Raw genomic sequence first — 27,724 nt, 5'->3', positions numbered from 1 at the left:
TTGTCGTCTGTCTTGAGAATTTTAAAACACAAACTTGGATACACAAAGGTGTGCGCGCGATGGGTACCACATTTCCTCACTGAAGAGAACAAGAGGTGTAGGGTTACGTTTGCCCAACGGCTACTCAAGATATACGACGGATGTGATCAAAAACGCTTGGATGAGATCATGACTGGAGACGAAACTTGGGTGTACTTCTTTGAGCCAAAAAGAAAAGCTCAAAACAAAGCATGGATAAAAAAAGGTGCCAATGCCCCTCGGATCGTGCGAAAATGTCGCTCCGGCAAGAAGGTTTTATACACAATATTTTATAACACAAAGGGCGTCATTTTTCAAAAACCACGCGAAAAAGGCAGAAGCATCACTGGGGTGTACTACAAGGAAAAAGTTCTTGCTGGCATCGTTCGTTACTACAAGAGAGCCAGACCAACTACAGGATTGAAAGGGATCAAATTACTTCATGATAACGCACCTGCTCACAAATCCAAGGTGGTGAAAGAGTACCTGGAGGAAGAAAACTTTGAAACTTTGCCACATCCTCCCTACTCTCCTGATCTTGCACCCTGTGACTTTTTTTTGTTTCCTCATCTGAAAAGACAATTGGCTGGGCGTCGATTTGACAGTCGATCAGCCCTCGGATCGGCTGTTTTCCAGTGTCTGAACCAGGTGCCAAAAAACGACTTCAAACGGTCATTTCTTGACTGGGTCCAACGACTTAAACTGTGTGTAGCCGCTAAGGGAGAATACTTCGAGGGTTTGAAATAAAAAACAACTGCATCATCTAAAGATTTCCCGGTTTTTGAGACCAGTCTCAGTCTTGGTGACGACAACCTTGTATGTGACTGGTTGGCAAAGTAATTTTTGGTATTTGAAGATATTTGTTGGTAAAATATTGGACATGTCCAGTTCATGCGATCCCTGACAGATGCAGGCCTCCTGGGTGCGGGTACCTGTTTAAGAAATTATTTGCTCTAAGGGAATGTGGCTTTGATATAATTTTTGTGCCGAGTAAACGTGATTATGTTCTCTTCGATGATTTTAATGTTGATAATATATTTTGGTTTAAAGACTAGTATTGTTTGTTGATTCTGTTCTTGCCTCAAATAGAGCTTTTTTGTAACAACACTGTCAGACAAAAGATTATTTGTTATGTGCTGTGGATAAGACATCACAGTTGTAAACAACTTGCTGAGTCAGTAGAGTTTAGTCCTTGACCTTCTTTTCAAACTTTGGCCAGGTGCTGTGGAAGCACTACACTGCCCTGCAGGCTATTTCACCTGTGTGAGTGATGGTACCTGCATTCCCAATGCACAGACCTGCAACGGACTCCCCACCTGTGCTGATGGCTCCGATGAAGCTGTGGAAATTTGCCTTGATAAGAGTGGGTATTCGTTCTATAGCAGTCTTCCAAACTTCTAGCTTTCTTTTTTCAAACTTGAGTATTGGATATTTTCTCTCCCATTTTTAATGATTTTCTCTGTAACTGTGTCATGAGACGGCTTAAGGTTAGTGATTTGTTTTGTGCACTCATTTCTTCAAACTAGTGAAGTACTGTTTCATGTTGTTTTTGTCTTATTGTGTGACGACGTCATCCTTCATTCAGGGAACTAACACTGTTCTGTTCTAACTCTGATTGTGCTTTGGGGGATCTCCGCTGCAACTGTGTCCCATGTCAGAAAGTCACCTGTTCGTGATTTGTTTTGGAATTTGGTTTTTTTTACAAGGATTTACAAGTTTGTATCTTAATCATAAAGATACCCCATGCACAGGAAAGAAGATAGGATTATGTAACATTTCCCTGATCACAGAAGACTTCACCCTTCTAGTAGCCAACCTCCATTTGTGTTCTCTCTTGAAATGCTTCCACCCTTATAAACGTCCAAGCCTAGCTTTTGAAGAATCATATGTCATGAATTCTGTGATTTACTTGAAACAGTAACCAGAACACAGCACTTTAAATTCTTTGAACAGCAAACAAGACATGCGGAGAGGGTATGCACAAATGTGAGGGTACCAATGGTGGCTGCATCTTCCTGCAGTTTGTGTGTGACGGGGAGAATGACTGCCTTCATGGCAGTGACGAGAGTGAAGAAAACTGCAGGAGTGAGTATATTGATGGGTGTGAGGGCGCATCGATGAGTGCATGTGTGTTTTCCACAAAATCATAATGTTTTACTGATATTTTGAGTTGAATTTACAGACCTCCATGTTTAAACATGGCAACATCTACAGGATATATGAGAAGCATTGCATACACCCACACACATGTACTGAAATGCGACTGTGCACACAGGTGCACATTCGCATCAACATGCATTTAAATATGTGTTTTATTCTGTTGGCATTTGGTAGCTTTACCATTTATACCCCGATGGCCTGTTACCTTTTTTTGTCGGAAATACTGGTAATGATATGCCAGACTCTGTATTTCAGTACCTTCAAAAGCAAAATAGCTCCTAGGAGAGAGGTGATATTTACATGAATGCAACTTCACTGACTTTGGGGGAAAGAAAACATGACAAAATAAGACGTCGTACAGGAGTGGGAGTCCAGCAATAGTGGGTCTGAAGGCAGAATTGTTTCACCAAGGTATAACACATGGTGGTGTTGTTATGCCCAGATCACACATGCCCTGCCAACCATACCAAGTGTGCCAACTCCAGTCGCTGTATCCCTAACGTGTGGCGCTGTGACGGGGAGAGCGACTGTCCTGATGGGTCTGACGAAGGAAAGTCTGCAAACTGCAGTAAGTGTCACGCTTACTTTCTCACTACTTACTCACTTACACCCAACGGTAATGAAGTTAAGACTTACACCCAACGGTAATGAAGTTAAGACTTACACCCAACGGTAATGAAGTTAAGACTTACACCCAACGGTAATGAAGTTAAGACTTACACCCAATGGTAATGAAGTTAAGACTTACACCCAACGGTAATGAAGTTAAGACTTACACCCAACGGTAATGAAGTTAAGACTTACACCCAATGGTAATGAAGTTAAGACTTACACCCAACGGTAATGGAGTTAAGACTTACACCCAACGGTAATGAAGTTAAGACTTACACCCAACGGTAATGAAGTTAAGACTTACACCCAACGGTAATGAAGTTAAGACTTACACCCAACGGTAATGAAGTTAAGACTTACACCCAACGGTAATGAAGTTAAGACTTACACCCAACGGTAATGAAGTTAAGACTTACACCCAACGGTAATGAAGTTAAGACTTACACCCAACGGTAATGAAGTTAAGACTTACACCCAACGGTAATGAAGTTAAGACTTACACCCAACGGTAATGAAGTTAAGACTTACACCCAACGGTAATGAAGTTAAGCTTGATATCTGTCTAATACCAATATCTTGTATTAGTGGCAGTTAGGGCAGTCATTAAACTATTTAACAGAAGCAGCAGAAACAATGTAGTTTGGAAGACTTTTTCAACTTTTGGTGGTTCTTGGACTGTAACAATATTTTCCCTTACACTTCAGAAAATTGCTAAAACTTCAATGGCCATTTCAGCAAATTTGCTGAAGAAAATTAATGGTACAAACATCCCTGCAGTTGTGTGAGAGGTGATGTTGGATATTGTAGATTATGAAGCATTCTCAGTTTAATCTCACTGTTTTGATGATCTGTGTTCAGCATACGCAGAGTGTAGCCTGGATCAGTTCAAGTGCACCACCAACGGTCGGTGTTTGCCTAATGACTACCGCTGTGACCATGAGTATGACTGTGAAGATAAGTCGGATGAGGTGAGATTTTACAACTGTAAACTGCTTTTACTTTTGAAAAGTGAGTACAGTGGTACCTGCGATAAAAGGACACCCTTTTGACCGGCCCAAAGTGTCCCTACATTGCAGATTGCCTGTTATAACAGGTAATACCTGGCTAAAGATAATAGACAAAGAGAGAAAAGAAGGTGTCCCTTCTAATAAGGTGTCCTTTCAGTGGGAGGGCCCCACAACTTGCTTGATTGAATGTGACCTGGACAGTATTACATGACATAATTTTTTCTTTTATAACGCACTGTAAGCGCCTTGTGTTCAGCCTTACCACCTGTTTCTCTCTCTTCATTATCTCTGTGTGAGGTTTGCAAGTGCTCAGATTTGGATGTGAATGTTGCTTGAAACACAACATAGCTAGATGTGACTTAGAGAAGAAAATGGCAGAGACATTGTTGCACATATCACCATAAGCCTACTATCATAGAATGACCTTGTTTTATCTGAAGGGTGGGGGTGGGGGGGGACTTGCATCATTCTGCTCACATGAAATCAGATCAAAGCACCCACTGTGATGTCCCTAGAAATAACATGACCAAATTATACCAAACAAGACTGAATGTTTCAAACAAGACTGAGTGTGTCAGTAAACGCCTTGCTTGTGTTTTCTGGAACAGTTCATGTGCGACCAAAGGTGTGATGCAGCCACAGAGTTCAAGTGCAAGAACTCCTCAAGGTGCCTGCAACACATCTATGTGTGTGATGGAAAGAACGACTGCAGTGATGGATCTGATGAGCAAGGATGCTGTAAGTACTGCAGCTGTGACTATCTTAAACAAATGTGGCAGAGCGCTGTTCAGAGATCTGATAAACAAAGGGAATTAAGCGCTCTAAATGCATACGACATGTGCAATGGAGTAAGTGAGAGTTATCCATGTTACACATGTCATGATGCATTTAGACCGCTTATTTCCCTTTGTGAATCAGATCTGCAGTTGTGACTGTCAGGTCTACGTCAGATTTTTCATGATAAGAATTCTGATTTTTCAGATTTTGTTTGTTTATTTGGGTGTTTTGATTTTTTTTTAAACAGTAATTTAATAGTTATTTATGGTTAATTAATAGTTATTTTTGCTTGCTTCCGAAGTCCTTTCATCTGAGGTGGTTCTCAGGGGTACAGATCAAGGTACAATGGATTAACAGTTTATAAATGTAGTTGAGGAATGTGGTGTTAATTGGCATCATACATTTCTGATAGTTTGGGCCACTTTTGAAACAACATACCCCCGGGGAAGCAATCAAAGTAGCGGAGAACTATGATTTTATATTTGTCTGTGCCTTCAGGAAAAAAGACATTTTCTCCCCTCGTCATGTTGATGCATGTGTAAACTTATTGTCTGCCATACTTTTCAGTGGTAAACCATCGCGGTGTGTCCTGCAGCCAGATCGAGTTCAGGTGCCTGTCCAACATCTCCTGTATCCCTCAAGCGGCTGTCTGTGATGGGATAGATGACTGTGTGGATGGCTCTGATGAAAAGGACTGTCATACAACAACAAGCGGTGAGACTTTGGATTGCTATCTGTTTGTATGTGTGGTGATACGAGATCAAAAGAGGACAAAGTATGTTCTATCTCTTTAGTTATGGCAGATAGGAGAAGCCAGAGACCTCTAGATGACTAGAGTATTGAATTTTGTTGGCAGTATATTTTTGGTACATTTGAGGTACATTTTTAGGCAAGAACAAAAAGTTAAAAGAGAAAACATGTTTAACAAAAAGTCTGACCAATTAGGGGACTCGAACTCGAGACCGCCGGCTTTGAAGGCAAACATTTTGTATATTTTCAGCTCATTTGTGATATTCCAATTGTGTACCGGTTTGTGTGGGTGGATCCTGTCATGAGATGACACTGTAAGAACACTTTCTGTTGGTCTCAATGGTGAGAAGAGAATTTTATATAAATTTACGATTTTCTGTAAATTTCAAAGCCCCAGCTGAAGAGTTTTTGTCAGTCAAATCAGCACTACTAATAAGTAGGTATAACTCACAGCTGCGCTCACCAATGTATTAGTAATTTCAGTAAAAACGATTGCATTGTAGTCTTCATAATTTCCTGTCAAAAAAATACAAGAGAACTGTGTGTGTTCTTCCTCACGCCAGCTCCAGGCACCACGAAAAAGAACGGCACACCGTGTCACTGGTCAGAGTTCATGTGTGAGGATGGCAGTCGCTGCATTCCCAGGATCTGGAAGTGCGACAGAGACACTGACTGTATTGACCAGTCTGATGAGAGGCATTGCTGTGAGTTCTTTCTTTTCTTCTCCTCTTCAACTTTCTTCTTGTCCTTTTTCTCCCTATCCTTCTCACCCGCCACCTTTTTTTCTTCCTTATTGTTGATGTTGTCTATCTTCTTCGTCCTTGATTAATAAGGGCACTATAAATGCTGAATTATTCCAGCTGTATATTTGTATTTGGTTCTGGGTCTGTTTCAGTTTTTGATTGTTTGTTTGTTTGTGCTATATCATGTGTGTCTGTGTGTGTTGGGTTTCTGTTATATTCAAGCTGTAGATTTGTATTTGATTCTGGATCTGTTTCAGTTTTTGTTTGTTTGTTTGTTTGTTTGTTTGTTTGTTTGTGCTATATCATGTGTGTCTGTGTGTGTTAGGTTTCTGTTACATTGTTCATTTTTAGAAGTGGTCTGTGCTATTTTATGTAAGAATGATATGTATTTTTTCTTTCACAGCATTTAATCAAGAATGTGAGCTGCCAAACTTCAGATGCAAGAGCAAAAACTCCAGCATTTGTCTGCCACCAGAGAAGATGTGCAATGATGTCCCCGACTGCCCCGACCACTCTGATGAGGGCCGCCTCTGTTGTACGTATTGCCATTTTTCACTTTCTTTTGTAAATAGATGGTTGATGACTTAGCTAACATTACTACTTTTCTACAGGTATTGCCAGAATGAAAACATTTTGTTTTCCTTGTATGTTTAAGAAGCAGGGATAGAATGTTGATGCTGTGCATTCTACCATTAACGCTTGATATAGCTGGTTTGCTGATGTATCTAATGTAGTCATTTTGTTTGAGATTCATATGTCTCCAAGATGGTGACGGAGTGCAAGGGGCAGTGTTAGAAAGACGGTGACTGTATGCATCCTTTATATAGAGCACACACAAAAAAACGAAACAGAAAAACCCTGTTGTTGTTGAAAATGCACCAAACTCAAAGAATGTAGAGCTAGTTTGACATTTCTCTGTTACGTTGTTTAGTAAATTATGAGATAAAGTTATAATTTAGGCTAAGGTGAAAGGAACGCTCTATTGGACACGGAGTTTACCACTGTAGCCTTCCCGTGAACATATTAACCTAATTTGTAAAGTATTTGTAATCGTCTTGTAATTATACATTTATTATTTTATTTCAATCTTGCCTCTTTGTGTGTGCAGCATACAACTTGTGTTTGAACCATGACTGCAGCGACAAGTGTAACAATGGTCCTGATGGCTTCGTCTGCAGTTGCAATGAAAACAGGAAGCTGATGACCAACAATAAAACATGTATCGGTGAGTTATATCTGACGGCAGGAAGTGAAGAAACACACTCCATGTTGTGGTGTCCTGGTGGAAGATTGTGTGTTTTGCGTGCGGGAATGTGCTGTGTACATGTGTATGTGAGAGAGAGAGAGAGAGAGAGAGAGAGAGAGAGAGAGAGAGAGAGAGAGAGAGAGAGAGAGAGAGAGAGAGAGAGAGAGAGAACTGTAAATTGTTATTTTTCAAGGAGTCCAGCTTGCTGAAGGGAAAGTGCAAAATAACAGTTACTCATTTGACTTGCTTTTTCTTCTCCTATTTCATGCAGCTCCTCTTTTAGAACCCTTCGTCCTCTTTTCTGTACCTGTCTTTGCCTCTATACCTCTGTCTACCTTTCTCATTCTCTGTTTTCTTTGGGAGTTTTGTTGTAACCAGATCTGCTGTCATTCATGCATGTTGGTAGTACTCATTCAGTTTAACAAAGTGGGACTGTGCGCAATTTTCTTGTCTCTCTGGTGGTGTGAAATGCAGTTTATTGTGTGCTTGCAGACATCAACATCTGCAGCCAGTGGGGAGCATGCAGTCAGAAGTGCAACGCCACCACTGCCGGCAAGATGTGCTCCTGCTTTCCTGGCTACGAACTGGCTCCAGACAAATGGACCTGCGTTGCCGTTGGTAAGGCTTTGTGTGTGTCTGTCTAGTCTGTTAGTCTGTCAGTCTGTCTGTCTGTTAGTCTGTCAGTCTGTCTGTCTGTGTGTCTGTCACTGTGAGGAGGAAAGGGAGTAAGAGAGAGAGTATGTGTTTGTGTGTGTGCCTGAGTGTGTGAGAGAGAAAGTTTTTTCATCTGTGTCAGTGTGTGTGTATGTTACTGTGCACATGTGTCAATAGAAAAAAAGCAAGATAAAGAGAGAGAGGGAGACTGTGCTTTTGCGTCACTGCTTGTGTGTGTGTGTGTGAGTGTGTCTGTGTGTGTCTGTCTGAGTGTCTCACAGTGTGTGTGTGTTTATGTGTGTGGAGAGTTGGGGACACACACCCATGTTTTTGCTTGGCACTTAAATGCACTACCTACCATGCATCAGTTTCATTCTTCTTTTCAGAGCGACCAATGGTGATCTTTTCCCGCCGTCATGAGATTCGACAGCTAAGCATGCAAGACAAGAGCACTGTGTCGTTGGTGTCTGGTCTTCGTAACACCATTGCCCTGGACTTTCTGTATGAGGAGAAATATCTCTTCTGGACAGATGTTGGTGATGACAAGATTTACAGAGGCACTATCATATCCAACAGTAAGTTTTTGTGTGTGTTTTTGAGTCACTTGAGAAAAAGTGACTCTATGTAATCGGTCAGTGTTAGTCTGTCCGGCCGGCCGTCCGTCCATCCGGCCGGCCGTCCGGCCGGCCGTCCGTAGACACCACCTTAACGTTGGACTTTTCTCGGAAACTATCAAAGCGATCGGGCTCATATTTTGTTTAGTCGTGACCTCCAATGACCTCTACACTTTAACGATGGTTTCGTTGACCTTTGACCTTTTTCAAGGTCACAGGTCAGCGTCAAAGGAAAAATTAGACATTTTATATCTTTGACAAAGTTCATCGGATGTGATTGAAACTTTGTAGGATTATTCTTTACATCAAAGTATTTACATCTGTAGCCTTTTACGAACGTTATCAGAAAAACAAGGGAGATAACTAGCCTTTTCTGTTCGGCAACACACAACTTAACGTTGGGCTTTTCTCGGAAACTATAAAAGTGACCGGGCTCAAATTTTATGTGAACGTGACTCATTGTGTTGTGAATAGCAATTTCTTCCTGTCCATCTGATGCCTCATATAATATTCAGAACTGCGAAAGTGACTCGATCGAGCGTTTGCTCTTCTTGTTCATTGTTTTATTTGTTCTGCCTCTGTGTCTGTTGGCGTACATGTATGTCTGTGTGTTTCATTGTGAAGCATGAACAAATCAGAAAACTGCTTACATATCGTTTCCTTCAATATATGGATCGACTTCCTTTGTAGTTTAAACCTATGGTCATGTTCACCTCTCGTTGATCCTCTTAAATGGCTTCATACCACATGAAGACTCTTCTTTCAAGTTTGGCTTCACAACACAATGGTTGCCCTGCTTCACAACACAATGCTTGCCCTGCTTCACAACACAATGGTTGCCCTGCTTCACAACACAATGGTTGCCCTGCTTCACAACACAATGGTTGCCCTGCTTCACAACACAATGCTTGCCCTGCTTCACAACACAATGGTTGCCCTGCTTCACAACACAATGGTTGCCCTGCTTCACAACACAATGGTTGCCCTGCTTCACAACACAATGTTGCCCTGCTTCACAACACAATGGTTGCCCTGCTTCACAACACAATGCTTGCCCTGCTTCACAACACAATGGTTGCCCTGCTTCACAACACAATGGTTGCCCTGCTTCACAACACAATGGTTGCCCTGCTTCACAACACAATGGTTGCCCTGCTTCACAACACAATGCTTGCCCTGCTTCTCAACATAATTTGGGTGTTGTTGTTTTTTACTGTTCATGAACACAATGTTTTTTTCTGATTTCTGCCTGCCTGGCTATTCACTGGAATCCCTCTTATACAGTTTTTTCGCACATGTAATTGTAATAGTCATGAACCAGAATTTAAACAAATTTAAACCAAGAAAGGTTAATTATTGGAGCATTATTTTGTTGACAAAGCAAAGCATTCACAAGTACATGATTCAATTATCTTTATAATGGACAGACATACAAATAATGAGAAAATTAAAAAACAAACTTGAATGTGATTTCTCAGTAAGGAGATGGTCCCAGTCGAACCGGGTTTGAAACAGGCGGAACTCCTTGCACAATCACACTTCTTTTGTGTTTTCAGCGGTGACGGACATTCAGCGTATCATCGACGTGGGCCTGGCGACGACGGAAGGGCTGGCGGTGGACTGGGTGGGGGGCAACATCTACTGGGTGGAGAGCAACCTGGACCAGATCGAGGTGGCCAGGCTCAACGGCAGCAACCGCACCACCCTCCTGGCCGGTAACATGCAGAGTCCCCGCGCCATTGTCCTCGACCCCAGAGTTGGGTGAGTTATACAAAAATTAAAAGAATACAAAATGTGCGAGTCATTGATGGGAGTCTGGTAGATGAATTGGTGTATCAGTAGACTTGTGATCAGTAGAGTAGTAGACCAGATGGGAGTCTGGTAGATGAATTGGTGTATCAGTAGACTGGTCACAGGTTCAAATCCAGGCCGGGACGTACATGAGACAACTTTATGGTTGTATCCATGTCCAACCCCCATGTCATCACCATGGCTTGTAGAAAGCTCAGTCATTCTGACAGAAGTGCAGGTACCTGATTACCTCTAAACACGCACACACTTGGGTTGCGCAACTCTTTCTGCTGCTAGCTTCTCTCTTTTAACGAAAAGAAAGTACTTGAAGGCTCAGTTATGTAAAAAGAAACAAGTCGCGTAAGGCGAAATTACTACATTTAGTCAAGCTGTGGAACTCACAGAATGAAACTGAACGCACTGCATTTTTTCACAATGACCGTAGTCCGCCGCTTGTGCAAAACGGAGTGAAACTGACGAGCCTGTTCAGCGCGGTAGTGGTTTCGCTGTGCTGCATAGCACGCTTTTCTGTACCTCTCTTCGGTTTAACTTTCTGAGCGTGTTTTTAATCCAAACATATCATATCTATATGTTTTTGGAATCAGGAACCCACAAGGAATAAGATGAAATTGTTTTTAAATTGATTTCGGAAATTTAATTTTGATCATAATTTTTATATTTTTAATTTTCAGAGCTTGATTTTAATCCAAATATAACATATTTATATGTTTTTGGAATCAGGAAATGATGTAGAATAAGATGAACGTAACTTTGGATCGTTTTATATAAAAAAAAAATTTATTACAATTTTCAGATTTTCAATGACCAAAGTCATTAATTAATTTTTAAGCCACCAAGCTGAAATGCAATACCAAAGTCCGGCCTTCGTCGAAGATTGCTTTACAAAAATTTCAATCAAAAAAGCCGGATATGACGTCATCAAAAGTATTTATCGAAAAAATGAAAAAAACGTCCGGGGATATCATTCCCAGGAACTCTCATGTCAAATTTCATAAAGATCGGTCCAGTAGTTTGGTCTGAATCGCTCTACACACACGCACAGACAGACAGACAGACACACACACATACACCACGACCCTCGTCTCGATTCCCCCTCTATGTTAAAACATTTAGTCAAAACTTGACTAAATGTAAAAAAGACATGTGCAGAATAATGTGTTTGCAATGTTTGCCAAACAAAGAGACGACTTACATTTTCATGTTCCCAAAATGTTGGTATCAGATTGTCAGAATTTCTGCATTTTTGCCGCAAAGGATAATGTTTGGGAATGTTGTATACTATGGCAAAGGAATCTTGATATCCTTTTTATCAGTTTTGTTGAATTCCTAAAGGTGTCCTGTTCTGTTGCAGCCTCTTGTTCTGGACCGACTGGGATGGAGAGAACCCTCGCATTGAGCGTTGCTCCATGAGCGGAGAGAACAGTACCCGAAGTGTGATTTATAGTATCCGTGATATTCCCAACGGTGGCTGGCCTAATGGTCTCACCCTCGACTACGAAGCTTATCGACTGTACTGGGTGGATGCCAGGTGAGAGAAGTAGTCTATTTTGATGCGGGTATCATCTCTCTTGAAAGAAAATATTAGCAATGAAAGAAATTATAGGATGCTGTTTGATTTCCTCATGGATTCTTCTCTGTTTCATTTGAGTTGAAACTGTTTCAATAGTGTTGACATGTATAGGAGCTGTTCTGACTGCACACTTATTTAGTAGGCAGGACATTTGGACCGTATACACATTTTCAGTCCAGGTCCAACTGACCTACTGTCCGCTTAGTCTGGGAATAACACTGCACCTAGCATGATCACAATCTTGTTGGTCGGCTCAAGTCTAAACCAGTACAGCAAAAGTGTATGCTTGCAGGTCTGACTCGGTGCACAGCAGTGACTACAAGGGGAAGGACCACAGGGTCATCCTGATATCCCACAAAGACTTGAGCCATCCCTTCTCCCTGGCCGTCTTTGAGGACTACATTTACTGGACAGACTGGCGATACAACACACTCGTTAAGGTGAGAGTGTGATGGATTTGTTCTTGTTGCTTTTGTTTGTTTTCTCAGTTCACACTTGTCTTTTACCAGCACTACAAGAATCTTAAACAAATGAGTCAGAGCGCTATTTAAAGACCTGATACAGAAAGATTTACCAGAAAATTAAAGATTCTCCAGCACTGCACACACACAGTCACACACACACACACACACACACACACACACACACACACACACACACACACACACACACACACACACACACTACACACACACTCACTCACACACACGCACATGCACACACACACACACACACACACACACACACACACACACACACACACACACACACACACACACACACACACACACACACACACACAAAAATAAGTGGGAATAAAACAGTGTATGATTATTTTGAGTGAAAGGTTCAATGTGCAGACATTTTTCGCTTCTTCTTCTGTATCTTGAACTTTTTATTTTGAGGGTCACCTTATACTGAGGATGTTGTGTGCACACTGTAATGGCTTTTCATTGAGGGTATAGAACTTAAAATTTCTCTTGCGACACTATTCTTTACCCTGCCACGTTGGCACAGGACACCATATTCTTGGGGTTGCAGGAATGGAGCAAGAACTCCATGAGTAAAAAAGAAATTAAAGAGAAACTGTTGCAGCACAAAAGGAATGTGAAATTGATGTTCTGCGTATGAGTGTGATGGGTTGGGATGAAGAGGGAGAATAAAGGCCGCGAAAGGTGAACATTCGCCTAACAGGCTTGAGGTTTGCTGGTCGATGTGAATGCGTGATATATTGTGTAAAAAATTCCATCTCACACGGCATAAAAGCGCTTTGAACTTCGGATAAGGCGCTATATAAATAAAGAGAATTATTATTATAAGAGAGGAGGAGGGACAGCTATGTTATTTTGTGTTTTTGATTTGTCATGGAAACTGCATCATGGTTTATCCTCAGGCCAACAAGTTTAATGGGTCCAATGTGACGGTGATCCAGAGAACTTACACACAGCCGTTTGACGTCAAAATATTTCACCCCCTGCGTCAACCCAAAGGTAGGTTAAACATGCAGCTTCCTTTGCACTAGGGTGAACACTGGCACTTCCATGAACATGCAAGCACAGATAGATGCATGAGTATGGGCATTCACACACGCTCACAAAGCACTCATGCACATACGAGCCCACACAACCACAGAGTAGTGTTCTAGAAATCTTTCTACCTACATACACACACACACGCATGCACGCATGCATATACACACACACACACACACACACACACACACACACACACACACACACACACACACACATATATCTATATATATATACGACTTGTGTCTGTCTCTGTGTGTGTGTGTGTGTGTCCGCAATGCACGGCCAAAGTTCTCGGTGGATCTTTTTCAAATTTGGAGACCGTATTCAGCTACACCCCGGACACAACCTCATCGATGAGATATTTCAACACGTGCTCTCAGCGCGCAGCGCTGAACCGATTTTGGTTTTTCTCTGGATCCATTCCCAGTAACTCTTCACTATCTTCTCCAGTGTTTTCAGTCGCGTTTACCCGGCATAGCCGGGTCCCCGGCATAGCCGGGTCCCCGGCACAGCCGGGTATTCGGCTCGACTTCTTCCCGGCGCAGCCGTACCCGGCGAAGCGGGTATTCATCTAGTATATATATATATATACTAGAGGAATACCCGGCTTCGCCTTGGTAAATTGCGAGACAGAGACTGACAGCGTGGCGGTTCACCACATTCACCTTTGAAGGCGAAGTCCTCTCAAACGGGATTGAGAATTTTAGAGCTTATTTCTAAGCCCTATATTATCTGTTATGGCTTCTCAAATGCCAGAACATACAGACAGACAAAAGCCGCCAGACCCCATCACAAACAGAACTCTACAATCCACAGGTGTTGCCTCCACACACACACACACACAGACACAGAAGCCGTATATATCTATCTATATATATAAATATATAGAGATACAGGCAAATCCGGATAAGACGAAATTGAAGGGACCGAATTGTTATTGTGTCCTATCCGAAATTTCGACTTGGTCATAGTACCGTGAACTACGAAAAAAATCAAAGAGACCGCTTGAGTATCAGTCAAACAACTTGTGATAATGCATGTTTCAGCTACTAGGTACTGCCCTGCCTTTGATCTGGCCCACACACAGATTTCCACTCTGTTAAACTCGGTCACTGACCGGTCACTGACCCCCATGCAGGAAGTGTTTCCTCTCTCAGATATGACAGGGGAACCACCTCTCATGGCAAAAACTGGGTCATTGACCCCTGGGAAGAAGGTCGTGTCTGTAAACAAGGCCACCCAATGCCTTTGATCTGGCCGCACACACAGAGCACACAAGACTGAACAAAGACTGAATGAGAGGCAACCCACAATTTGAATTCTTCTTCTTCCGTATAGTAACCACGTGGTTCACCCGTGAACACACACTGTGAGTACCACTCGCCTCTCCTTACTCCTCGCCCCCTCCTAACTTCACTTCATCATACTTTATTGCGTGCCGACTGACCAGTCGGTGTGGCGTCCGTGTAGAGAAGAAGGGAATAAGGTTACACAATGCGCTAGTGTGAGACGCCAAGTTTCGTGTTTCGAGTTGCTGTAGTAAATATAGAGTAAATTTTGTCTTTGGGACTGACTTTCTGTTGTGTGCTATCCGTCTTTCGACTTACGAAAGAGAAATCCCATTTCGAGCTCAGGGTACTTTGTACACATAGATAAAGAGGGATAATTCCGGACCAGAATTTCTTTGTGTGCTAAGCGAATTTTTGACTTAACCGTTTGTGAGTTAGCTGGATTTGCCTGTAGATAACAGTGGATTTTTCGATAAATAGATTCGACCTTTGCACTTTTACAGTGAGGACAACTTACGGGTACATGCAAGGAAAGCCCACAACTTCTAAGGCGAACAACTCTGCAGAGTCTGCTGTGAAGGGCGACGGTAGTCTCCCTGTCACACTCGACCCCCTTTGAATGAACTTTGTCCCCAAAGTTCCGAACCATGGACCCGCCAAGCTTAGGTCCCTCACAGGTGGAATGGGAACAGCACGAAAATGATTCAGTGGCCTGAACATTTCATGTCGAGTCCCATCGCTGTCGACGACGCCAAATGTAACCGAGTGCCGAAACACCACAATCACCTTTGAAGGCGAAGTCCACTCAAACGGGATTGAGAATAACTGTTATGGCTTCTGGAAGGAAGGCCTGAACATACAGACACACCAAAGCCGCCAGACCACATCACAAACAGAACTCTACAATCCACAGGTGTTGCCCACACACACACACAAACACACATACACACAGAGAAGCCGTATATACATGGGTGCAACTCTGCCGGCTACACGCCGGCAGCCAGTTTTTGGTTTCATCGGCTGCCGATGTTTTTGTTCCAGGAGAGGGTTTTTTTGGCATTTTAAATACTAAAAAAGCTGGACCCCAACTTTTGCCGGTTTTTGGAATTTTCCAGGTTGCACCCATGTATATATATATATATGTATATCTATATCTATAAATATATAGAGATAGATGACAGTGTATTTTTCGCGTGGCTATAAATTGATTCGACCTTTTCACTTTTACAGTAAGGACAACTTATGGGTGCAATGAAAGCGTTCTGGACAGTGCAGTGACATTCTAAAAATAGTAACGTAGTAACGGGAATATGGATTGACGCCACACGAAGGAAGGGAGATAAACGCTGAAAACACTGGAGAAGATAAGGAAGAGTTACTGGGAATGGATCCAGAGAAAAACCAAAATCGGTTCAGCGCTGCGCGCTGAGAGCACATGTTGAAATATCTCATCGAGCAGGTTGTGTCCGGGGTCTACCTGAATATGCCCACCAAATTTGAAACAGATCCATCAAGAACCTTGGGCGTGCATCGCGGACACACACACACACACACACACACACACACACACACACACACAGACAGACACAAGTCGTATATATATATAGATACATACATACATCACTACCTATCTGAAAACATGTAGTCAAAAATTGTCTAAATGTTGAAAAAAGGATGATTGTTTTTGTTGTTTTTGAGCAGAAACAGCACGCTGCTATTGCAAATATTGTCACCATTGTATGAAATGAAAAAATATTGCTGCAAATACTGATACACAGTTTGTGAATTGTTTCCAGTGGCCAACAACCCCTGTGACGCAAAGACCAATGGAGGTTGTACACATCTGTGTCTCCTTGGCAACGACAATGACCAGCTTGTGGCCAGGTGTCACTGTCCTCATCGATGGAAACTCAACAGTGACAAGAAGACTTGCACAAGTAAGTGTCAAGTGTAGACCACGAGAGAGAGACAGGCAGACAGACAGACAGACGGAGAAAGAAAGAGAGACAGACAGACAGAGAAAGAAAGACAGACAGACAGACAAACAGAGAGGCAGACAGGAGAGAGAGAGAGACACACACAGACAGAGAGAGAGAGAATAATTATGTATGTGTTTGAGAAAGAGAGAGAGAGAAAGTGTGTATGATAGTTTGTCTATTTCTGTGTGTCTGTTTAAATGTCAAAAACGTCTAATGTGTGGATTACTTACTCCTTTTCTAATTGTATGATTAATTGTTTTCTCATGAAAACAGACAAATCAAACCATGCATTCTTTTTTTCCAGGAGACAACACTTTTCTCTTGTATGTGAAAGAGAATGAAATCCGCGGAGTGGACCTGGAAACAGCTTACTACAATGTTATTCCCTCCATCACTGTTCCTTTTGTGGAGAACGCATCTGCCATTGATTATGACTCGCAGTCTGATCGCCTTTACTGGACAGACAGCAAACGACAGGTCATCACATCGGCTTTCCTCAATGGCACAGGAGTGCAGACCATCATAGACACAGGTAAATTAGCAATTGAGTGTCAACTGACACTTAGAGAGTGGTAAAACATAGGTAAAGAAAACTCAACTCTTAATGACGGTAAACAGCACAACAATAGTGGACGTATTTAGACGAAGAGTCAGTCTTCATCGGCATGCAGTATATACACTACCGTGAAGACGAATAGACGAACAAGCAAGAGAGAAAAACAATGGAATAGAAGAGGGCAAGTTTCAGGCTAATCTTGTTGGTCCAGAGGAAGATGGTGACACACATGTACACACAAACACACACACACACACACACACACACACACACACACACACACACACACACACACACACACACACACACACACACACACACTATCTCTCTCTCCCTCTCAATTTATTTTTAGGACCCAGACAACCTGAAAGTAGGCTAAACAAGAAGAAATTGTGCTGGCGCTACTTTGTATGCCTTTCAGAATCCCTCACTGTATCCTCGATTTTGATGTTTCTGCAGGCCTTTCCAACCCTGAGGGTTTTGCCATTGACTGGCTGTCTCACAACATGTACTTCACCTCCTACGATGAAGAAAAAGCTTCCATTTCTGTGTCCAAGCTGGACGGAGCATTTCGCACAGAGATATTCACACCCAAAAAGACGGCCAGAGTGAACTCCATAGCCATACATCCCACGACTGGGTGAGCTTTGTTGGGTGTACTACTTGATGAGTTACGGTAGTTTTGGAGAGCCTGTGTGTTGTGTGTGTTGTGTGACCTGGGAGACATAGTTTTGGAGAGCCTGTGTGCATGTGTGTGTTGTGTGACCTGGGAGACATAGTTTTGGAGAGCCTGTGTGTTGTGTGACCTGGGAGACATAGTTTTGGAGAGCCTGTGCCTGAATGGCGGCGTAAAAAACGGTCATACACGTAAAAATCCACTCGTGCTAAAAACATGGGTGAATGTGGGAGTCTAAGCCCATGAACGAAGAAGAAGAAGAAGAAGAAGAAGGAGAGCCTGTGTGCATGTGTGTGTTGTGTGACCTGGGAGACATAGTTTTGGAGAGCCTGTGTGCATGTGTGTGTTGTGTGCCCTGGGAGACATAGTTTTGGAGAGCCTGTGTGCATGTGTGTGTTGTGTGACCTGGGAGACATAGTTTTGGAGAGCATGTGTGTGTTGTGTGACCTGGGAGACATAGTTTTGGAGAGCCTGTGTGCATGTGTGTGTTGTGTGACCTGGGAGACATAGTTTATGGAGAGAAAGCTGTTTGACAGAGAGAGAGAGTTTGTGTCTCCTGGAAGACGTACAGCATGTGCTAGTCCTGATTTTGGCATTTTTTCTTGTTTTACATTTCCCCTGTTTAACTTGATCTGTCCTGCATAGCTGAAAGGATATTAAAGACCAACAAACAACCAACCATCTCCCCTGTTTGACTGACTTGTTCTTGTTTTGAATGATTTACTTGTAACAGTTTTGCTTTTCAACTTTCGTGTTCTGTTTGGATCCTCTTTAACGCTGTTTTCTCCTAACAGGGTGATGTTCTGGTCAGAGATTGGCGTAAACCAGCACAGAATCATGCGGGCCTTCATGGACGGCACAGAACCCACAGAATTTGTCTCCAATGCTACCAACGCTGCCAGTGAGTGTTTGTGAATTTGAATCAGCGATGGTAGATAGAAGTGTTATCTTTATTTATTTTAGAAGTGTTACCATGTCAAACCAGGAGGAGTTTTTAACCCAGGGACTGCAGAGTAAGCTTGAGAAGGATATCTCTTTGAGTAGTGTGCTATTCAGAATATTGCTTGCAAAGTAACTGAATCTTGACCGGTAGAGTACAAAGGTGGGGGGGGGGGGGGGGGGGGGGGGGGGCTGTGGGAGTTAAGGGATAGGAAAAAGTCTTTGTTGATGGATGTGATGTAGATTTTCAGTTAGGGAGAGGGACATGTATCAGGACGCTTTCTCTTGATCACGCTAGATCTAGATCCATTGAAATCAAGATGGTATATGTTTTGTCTACAAGTTTGTACATGTATCTGTGTCTTGGTCTGTATGTGTATATTAGTGTCTGTGTGTCTGGATGTGAGTTCTCTGTGCAAGGGTGCTTGTTTCTGAATGTGTGTGTTTCTGTGTCCATCTGTCTGTTCTCTGTTCATGCTAACAACACATGTTTGCTCCTGTGCAGGCCTGACTCTGGATCACAAGATGCAAAAGCTGTACTGGGTGAGCCGCACGGAGCAGAACCCCCAGGTCTACTACTGCAACATCTCGGGCTCCACCCACTGCGAGGCCACCTCCTTCCCTGGCCCCAACATCAGCGACCCCCACTCCATCACCATCCACAACAAGAACGCCTACTACGCCAGCTCCACCAAGATTGTGCGCATTAACCTGGGCAACAACCAGACCCAGGAGCTGAGGACGGACACGCCCCATGTGTCTGCTCTGCAGGTTTATGACCCCGCCTCCAGGGATGGTGAGTGTTGTCATGGGAGAAAGTACACCCTTTGGACTAACCTGCGCATTTGCTGTGCCTGAAACCAGAATACAGGCAATTTGATAAGCGTTTTTTCGGCAGTCAGTGTGCCAAAATAAAATGATTCTTAGGTCCGAAGCAAGGAAGAGTGATGATCATCCGCCAGTGTTGGTCCCTCTATAAAAGAAATTCAAGGAGAGTTCTCTGTTTCTGTTAAACTTATGCTTAAGTCTGTAAAAGTTCTTCTACACTGCTATGAACTTACAAATATGGTTATTTTGCAGGCAACAACAGCTGCTCAGAGAAGAACGGTGGCTGCCAGCAGCTGTGTCTGCCTCGCCACTATAAGCGACATTGTCTCTGTACCGCAGGCTTCACCCTCAACCCTGACAATAAGACTTGTAGTGGTAAGAGAATGCAACATGGTCAGCCATAGAGTCAGAAGGAGTATGTGTGTTGTTTGAACAAAAGAATAGACATAAAAACTGTGAATGTACATGCTATCCTTTAGAATTATACAGTCAGATGACTGAGTGTGTTTCTGAGGTGCAACGTAGACTGGAAATTGCTGTAAACGTTGTCCACTGATTTTCAGTCAAGTGATGTATTTTGTGTTGATTCTTGCATAATCCAACATCCAGAGTACACATCCCAATGCATCAAGTTACATTCTCTATAACAGTGCATTCAGATTCTGGTGACTGCATGGTCGTGTCCTTTTTTTCAGGGGTGACGTCTTTCCTGCTGTTTTCTACAAATACTGAGATCCGAGGCATTTCTCTTGACTCAGAGGGAAAAAAGATGAAGCAGGCTCTTGCCCCTATCTCCAAGATTTCCCTGGCGTCTTCCGTGAACTTTGATGCTAGTAAGTTGATTGTGCTTGATGGATCTTTATGTCTGTCCTTGTCTCTCTGCATGTGTACCCAGGTGATTATATGCATACCTGTATACATATGTGCTTATCTATGAGTTATAGTGGTGCTTGTTTTGAATGCAAGTCATGAAATACATGTTCCCAGGAGAGAAAAACGACAACAAAAAACAAAGAACCATTCGATTTTTTTTAAACGGCTGCAATTGATACCGAATGATGCTTTCTCGCATAATGACATGACCGATTTGATGATTCTGTGAGGGTCTACTAACCTTCAATTGAATGTGTTTGTCAGAGGAGGACCGTATCTACTGGGTGGACACGACAGCACGCACCATTTCACGCATCAATAGAGACCTCAGCCAGCGTCAGACCATCGTCGACAGCGGAATCAGTGGCATCGAATCTATGGCTGTGGACTGGATTGCAGGTACAAAGAGCGAGGGAATTCATCCCAGTTTGATTTTTCTTTTTCTTTTCTCTTTTTTTGACATACCCAACTTATCTTTGCAACTTTGTTTGATAAGCTGAGGGAAGAGGTGTGCTGTATATTTATAGTATGTCCCACTTTTATTTTTTTGTCAGCTACCAGGTATGTTTGTTTTGGTCTGTGTGTTTTTTGTCAAGGAAAATAGATTGTTTGAAGTACAGTTGGACTGAGCAACTGCCTGAACATACACATTTGCATACACGCACTCACATATCAGCTTCATGGTGTGCAAGACATGCATAAGAATTGATGAAATAAGTTTCAAAAAGCACAACATTAACGTACCCCCCTTCCCTATTTCTTCAGGTAATATCTACTGGACTGACCGAGGTCATGACGTCATCCAGGTGTCCAAGCTAAATGGTAGCAATCGATTTGTTGTCATTCATGACAACATGGAGAAACCGCGATCCATTGCTGTACATCCGACCAACGGGTTAGTATTTGCTGAATTGGTTGTTATTGGGGTAGCTTTTAAAGTTTTGCTATTGTTCATTCGTGTGTATTTTGACCTTCAGAACAACAACAAAAACACATTCAGAAAATATGTACCCAGTTTAATTTTCTCCCAAAATGTTGTTGAACCATGCTTGTATTTTCATTTTTTGTCAGTTTGATTGAATTATTGAGGAAGCCTAGACATATATAATTATAAAGAAATTGATTTGGTTTACATTTATTGTTGTCATCATTTTCACGAGTTTTTATTCACAAGCACCTGGGAAATAAATCTCATGTTCCCCATGCAATAAATCCCCGGTTACCATAGTTGCAGGAAGCAGGTTATACATGGATAATCAAAAGCAAACCCAATAGAAACGCTCGGCCTTGGTCAATAAATATGAAACAAAAGACGATATGCTCCCCCTCGGACCGACAAAAAAGCTGCTCTGTCAACAACCCATCAAACATCTTATAATGTGCTGCAAGTCAGAATACCTAAATGTCCGAGGTCTGTTTTGCAACAGGATCAGTGAAAACCAGTTTTGTCAACTTCATTTGAATTGCTTTTGCAGCTACCTGTTCTTCAGCGACTGGGGCGCCTACCCGAGAATCGTCATGGCACGCCTGGATGGCTCTAAGCGAACAGATCTTGTGGCACCTTCTGACAACGCCACCAGAAGCAAAGAGATGCGAATGAACAACAACCAGGGCATCAAGGCGCCGTACGGCCTTGCTGTGGACCAGATGGAGAACATGTTGTACTGGTGTGATAAGGACCTGGACATCATCGAGCGAGTCAACCTCACATCTCGTGAGCGCAGAATCATCCTGAGCACAAACCTCACTGACTGTGTGTCGGTGGATGTGTACGGCGAGCACATCTACTGGGCCGACCAGTAAGTTTTTTTCTCTCGTCAATATTTGAAAATGTTGTTGTAAGTTTAAGTTACACTAGCAACAAAAATGAAACAAAAAAACAAACAAAAACATGATACTGAACCGAGCCAAACAGAATAGTGTTTGTGTTCCTTTTGGCTATTTTTGTTCGTTATGTTTGCTTGTTTTGTTGTGGGTAGGGACAGGGGTGTGTAGGCATAGGGGGTGGAGGTCTATGCCAGTGAAGACGGATGTCTTCTTCTTCTTCATTCATGGGCTACAACTTGCACGTCCACATATGTTAATGCGCAAGTGTGTTTTTACGTGTATGACCGTTTTTAACCCGCCATTCAGGCAGCCATACGCCGCTTTCGGGGGAGAAGACAGATGTCAATGAGACACAAAAAATGTTGTCATAGAAATAAAACAGATCTTATAAAACTAGCTATTCTTTTAATGCTGTATTCAGGGTTCGTACAGGTCATGGAAAACCTGGAAAGTCATGGAATTTGATTTTTAATTTTCCAGGCCTGGAAAGTCATGGAATTTCAATTCAAGTCATGGAAAGTCATGGAATTTAACAAAAATAAGAAAGAAAAAAAAATTAACCTTTAGCACGCCAGCGGCGATTTTCGTTGCCCAGCCATTCCCCGAATGTGTCGCCAGCACAAGGCTTGTTCGTATGACCAACTTCTCGTTCGTATTTGCATACGAGAATAACTGTATTTTTAACGGCACTTGAGCCAAAGCGAGGCTCACTTCCTTCCGGTATCTCGTCGTGTCGTCTGCGCTGCATTTGAGTCAGTTTCGTCGAAGTTTTCTGCTTTTGTTTTTGCATCGATAAAGTACTTTAGCGCTTCGACAAGCAAGATGGAGGATGATGAGTTTGAAACTTTCTTTCGAGTTGTTTCTTGACAACAAAAAGTATGCGGAATTGGAACGAATTACCGAGGAAGATCTTCGCAATGAACTGTGTATCGCGGTGAAAAAAATGACCGTTCGTCAAGTCACAGTGACGGTTACGAAACGGAATTTACGAAAGTGCAGATGGATACAAACAGTGGCTGGTCCAGTTTAGTGAAATGACAGGACCAGCAAACATTACCGATAATCTGACTGCGTAGCAAATGCTTGACTTGCTTGTCGAAGAGACACTGCGTAGAAACTGACTCAAATTCAGTGCAAAGCAAGCCAGTGTCAAAACTGGCAGTGACAAGACGTACAAAGTGTGCGTGTTCGGAAATGGCGACCTGTGGATCTAGTCATGAAAAATGTTATTGAGGCTCATGGAAAGTCATGGAAAAGTCATGGAATTTTGTTTCTAAAAACCAGTGTATTACAAAACTACTTGCATGTCCATTCTTCATGACATTGAAATGTTGTGGTGTTGATGTGTGTATAACTTTTTTTTTCTTCTCCAGAACGGAACTTGGTGGCTGCATCAAGCGTGCAAACAAGATCGATGGATCAGACATTCGAGTATTGAAATCCAACATCTCAAAACTGCAGGATATCAAGGTCTTCCACAGTGATAAACAGACAGGTATACTGATTTCTTTTCTCATGTAACTTTGCACCACAACAATAAATGCAGTCTGCATGCACAAAGATTACAATTGCTTAACAGTGTTTTGATGAAATATAATCATTTGACTTTTATTTAAAAATTTGACAGCGACTTTCTTTGTAGGTGTTACATTTGATTGGCTTGTCAAAAGATGTAAACGTTGTTGTTTGTGTGTTGCCAGGTACCAACAAGTGTGCGGTGAACAACGGAGGCTGTGCAGAGCTGTGTCTCTACATCGGCAATGACACCGTCACATGCGCCTGTTCTCATGGAAAGCTGGCAGCAGATGGCCAAACCTGTGAAGGTAAGTGAGTCTCATTTCACTTGCCTGATGAACGCCTCCCCTGTCAGTGCTCTTCCTCATTTCCATATTCCTCTTTTGATCATGCAGCTTATTCTTCCAAAGCAAAGTTTATTGACTCATGTGAACAACACAATGACTGGCTAATTTTATTTTGTGGTGACATCAACTGTGTGATCAGTTTGGCTGTGCTAATTTTGTGACACTTTAGGGTTACATCGCTCATCACCATGGATTAAAAGAAAGAAGGAAAAGGAGAAAAAAGTCTCTTGTTTTCCTGTGATTCCAAAAATTCAGCTCTGGAAACACATTATGACATGGTACATCATCTGAGCTGTCGGGGACATGGTCATTATTTGCAATTTGTTTAATGTTTTTGTTTTTCTGCTTTATTTTCCAGATTATGAGTCCTTCCTGCTGTATTCCAAAGTGACATCTATCGAAAGCATCCTCTTGGCACACAATATGACAAGCCTGAATCCACCCAAAGAGCCTATAAAGCCAGAAAACGCTGACATCATGCAGAACGTCATCGGTCTGACCTTTGACCTTGACACCAAGCGCCTCTTTTTCAGTGACATCCAGCGAGGCGACATCTATAGTGTCTACTTCAACAACACAGGATACAAACGCATTTACGCCAGTGAGTTTTTACTTTGATACTTAGATCAAGTGCTGGTGTTTATAAACGAGTGGTCATATAATTTTTGTTACAAAGGGGCTCAGAATTGTACATTGACCTGGGCAAGATGGGTTTTTTCTTCAGGTTTTTATTTACACAAAAAACACAAAAAACTTGCATGTGTTGTACATATTATATATTAGTTCAACAACACATATTCTTTATTCTGAGTATTAGCGCACAAGTTCTGTCTTCAACTTTAGTGTGTACATTTTGTTGCACGAGTTTTTTTTTTTTAGTTTTTCACTGATGGCAATGAGCAGGTCAAAGTAAGTTGTATGTTAGCAATGAGTGGTCAAAGTAAGTTGTAAGAGGTACATGTATAAACTCTGTGACCACCGTGTTCCCTGTAGACGTGGGGTCAGCGGAGGGTCTGGCGTACGACTCCAAGAACCAGCGGCTCTACTTCACCAGCTACACCAACTCCTCCATCAACCGCCTAGACTTCAGCCCCCAGTCCACCCTCACCGACAAGGAGCCCAGACTGGACATCCTGGTCCAGCTGGACAAGTCCGACCACCCCAGGGCCATCGTCATCAACCCCTGTATTCAGTGAGTGGAGAGAAAGAGAGTGTGATAGCGTGTGTGAGGTTTGGGGCATGTGTTGGGCAGGAGAGTGTGTGTGTGTGTGTGTGTGTATGTCAACCCTCACTGACAAGGAGCCCTGACTAGACATCCTGGTACAGCTAGACAAGTCGGACCACCCCAGGGCCATCGTCATCAACCCCTGTATTGAGTGAGTGTGATGTGTGTAAAGGGGCTTCAGTTGAGTGTCAGTGTTTGTGTTCTTGTAATGTGTGTGTGTGTTGGAAGTTGTACACATTCCAGGGAAGGGATGGAGAGGGGGTGGGGGTGGGAGTGCATTCACCTAAGGGAAGGGGGTCATCATGTCTGATCATCCCAGGCCGGCTGTATAGTCAGTGTCTTAGGAAGAGAGGAAAGCATTCGGGTGTAGAGAGGGTGTGAAGAGTGGCTGCACCAAGGAGAATATTAAGGCTCCCAGTCCATGCTCCCCAAAGGAGCTGTGCAAATATGATCTTGCTGGAGCTGCTTTGACAATCAATGCATACAATTAGTAGATTCACTGTATGTGCCACTTTAGTGATGGGTTTTAAATGCAAATTTAAAGGGCTTCAGGAGGAAACCATGGCACTTACTTCGTGCTTAAGTTTTCACTAACTTAGGTTCATCCATTATTTTAATGCTCTTTTTGAAGTGTATTTCATGTATATTTTCTTTCCATTTGCACAGACGCATCTTCTGGACTAACTGGAATCCTAACCAGCCGTCCATTCAGACAGCTTCATATGATGGACGAAAGGCGGAAGCCATTGTCACAGAAAGAATCCGTACTCCAAACGGTCTGGCCATTGACTACAAGGCTCGAAAGCTGTACTGGTCTGACGCTCGCCTGGACAAGATTGAACGCATCAACTACGATGGATCTGGCCGTGTGGTTAGTATGATGGACAGATTGATTCAGACTTGGAGAGAAAACTAACTCAAAAAGTCAAGAAAGACATGCAGCTAATCCTGATACATTTCATATCACCGCCAACCTGCAAGTTTAAAATTCAAATATTTTAGATGAAATGAATGGAAGTGCTGTCTCAGATAGTGCATCTTGCAGGTAGTGTATCCTGTTTGTAACTCTGTTCATACATTTATTACGACAAGATAGTTCTGTGATGGCACTATCACACTGTGTTCTCATCTCCTTCAAGTGTGAATTCTTCTTTTTGATATAAGTGTAATAATGTCATTAAGGTCTCTGGTTTTACATTGACCATAGTTAAAGGCACAGTAAGCCTCCCATAAACCATCACAGATACTGTCAGGCTTTTAAACATAGTACAAACACCCTTCCATTTGAACGCTCACCAAACGGGAACATTCTAGGTGCCCTACGTAAAGAGCGAGCAATTTTTAAAGAATTTATTTTTGCGTGGTTTATCTTACCCCTGAGCCATCGTGAACCCGTGTGATCCAGTTTCCCTTTTTGACTCACATGCGAAGCAAAAGTGAGTCTATGTACTCACCCGAGTCGTCCGTCCGTCCGTCCGTCCGTCCGTCCGGACGTCCGTCCGTCCGTCCGGAAAACTTTAACGTTGGATATTTCTTGGACACTATTCAGTCTATCAGTACCAAATTTGGCAAGATGGTGTATGATGACAAGGCCCCAAAAAACATACATAGCATCTTGACCTTGCTTCAAGGTCAAGGTCGCAGGGGCCATAAATGTTGCCTAAAAAACAGCTATTTTTCACATTTTTCACATTTTCTCTGAAGTTTTTGAGATTGAATACCTCACCTACATATGATATATAGGGCAAAGTAAGCCCCATCTTTTGATACCAGTTTGGTTTACCTTGCTTCAAGGTCAAGGTCACAGGAGCTCTTCAAAGTTGGATTGTATACATATTTTGAAGTGACCTTGACCCTGAACTATGGAAGATAACTGTTTCAAACTTAAAGATTATGTGGGGCACATGTTATGCTTTCATCATGAGACACATTTTGTCACATATGATCAAGGTCAAGGTCACTTTGACCCTTATGAAATGTGACCAAAATAAGGTAGTGAACCACTAAAAGTGACCATATCTCATGGTAGAAAGAGCCAATAAGCACCATTGTACTTCCTATGTCTTGAATTAACAGCTTTGTGTTGCATGACCTTGGATGACCTTGACCTTGGGTCAAGGTCACATGTATTTTGGTAGGAAAAATGTGTAAAGCAGTTCTTAGTGTATGATG

General features: G+C 42.5%; 1 protein-coding gene across 1 annotated transcript in view; it reads left to right on the top strand.

The window, feature by feature from the left end:
• LOC138955272 (low-density lipoprotein receptor-related protein 1-like) overlaps nt 1-27,724 on the top strand; it is a 218,177-nt gene that overhangs the window by 122,701 nt on the left and 67,752 nt on the right. The window contains exons 19-48 of the mRNA XM_070326910.1: nt 1,238-1,381; nt 1,972-2,103; nt 2,621-2,746; nt 3,649-3,758; nt 4,406-4,535; nt 5,142-5,288; nt 5,888-6,028; nt 6,471-6,602; nt 7,176-7,292; nt 7,806-7,931; nt 8,354-8,542; nt 10,138-10,342; nt 11,745-11,921; nt 12,256-12,403; nt 13,357-13,453; nt 16,584-16,724; nt 17,071-17,298; nt 17,782-17,962; nt 18,793-18,899; nt 19,443-19,733; nt 20,018-20,140; nt 20,461-20,598; nt 20,903-21,037; nt 21,404-21,533; nt 22,114-22,437; nt 23,839-23,960; nt 24,166-24,288; nt 24,686-24,928; nt 25,321-25,519; nt 26,219-26,423. Coding sequence (XP_070183011.1) covers nt 1,238-1,381; nt 1,972-2,103; nt 2,621-2,746; nt 3,649-3,758; nt 4,406-4,535; nt 5,142-5,288; nt 5,888-6,028; nt 6,471-6,602; nt 7,176-7,292; nt 7,806-7,931; nt 8,354-8,542; nt 10,138-10,342; nt 11,745-11,921; nt 12,256-12,403; nt 13,357-13,453; nt 16,584-16,724; nt 17,071-17,298; nt 17,782-17,962; nt 18,793-18,899; nt 19,443-19,733; nt 20,018-20,140; nt 20,461-20,598; nt 20,903-21,037; nt 21,404-21,533; nt 22,114-22,437; nt 23,839-23,960; nt 24,166-24,288; nt 24,686-24,928; nt 25,321-25,519; nt 26,219-26,423 — 4,811 coding nt within the window. The remainder of the gene's footprint in view (nt 1-1,237; nt 1,382-1,971; nt 2,104-2,620; nt 2,747-3,648; nt 3,759-4,405; nt 4,536-5,141; nt 5,289-5,887; nt 6,029-6,470; nt 6,603-7,175; nt 7,293-7,805; nt 7,932-8,353; nt 8,543-10,137; nt 10,343-11,744; nt 11,922-12,255; nt 12,404-13,356; nt 13,454-16,583; nt 16,725-17,070; nt 17,299-17,781; nt 17,963-18,792; nt 18,900-19,442; nt 19,734-20,017; nt 20,141-20,460; nt 20,599-20,902; nt 21,038-21,403; nt 21,534-22,113; nt 22,438-23,838; nt 23,961-24,165; nt 24,289-24,685; nt 24,929-25,320; nt 25,520-26,218; nt 26,424-27,724) is intronic.

The sequence above is a fragment of the Littorina saxatilis genome, linkage group LG2 (genome assembly GCF_037325665.1).
Source record: "Littorina saxatilis isolate snail1 linkage group LG2, US_GU_Lsax_2.0, whole genome shotgun sequence".
In the NCBI taxonomy this organism is placed as follows: domain Eukaryota; kingdom Metazoa; phylum Mollusca; class Gastropoda; order Littorinimorpha; family Littorinidae; genus Littorina; species Littorina saxatilis.
The sequence above is the reverse complement of the archived record's forward strand: the minus strand, read 5'-3'. Positions and strand labels throughout refer to the sequence as shown.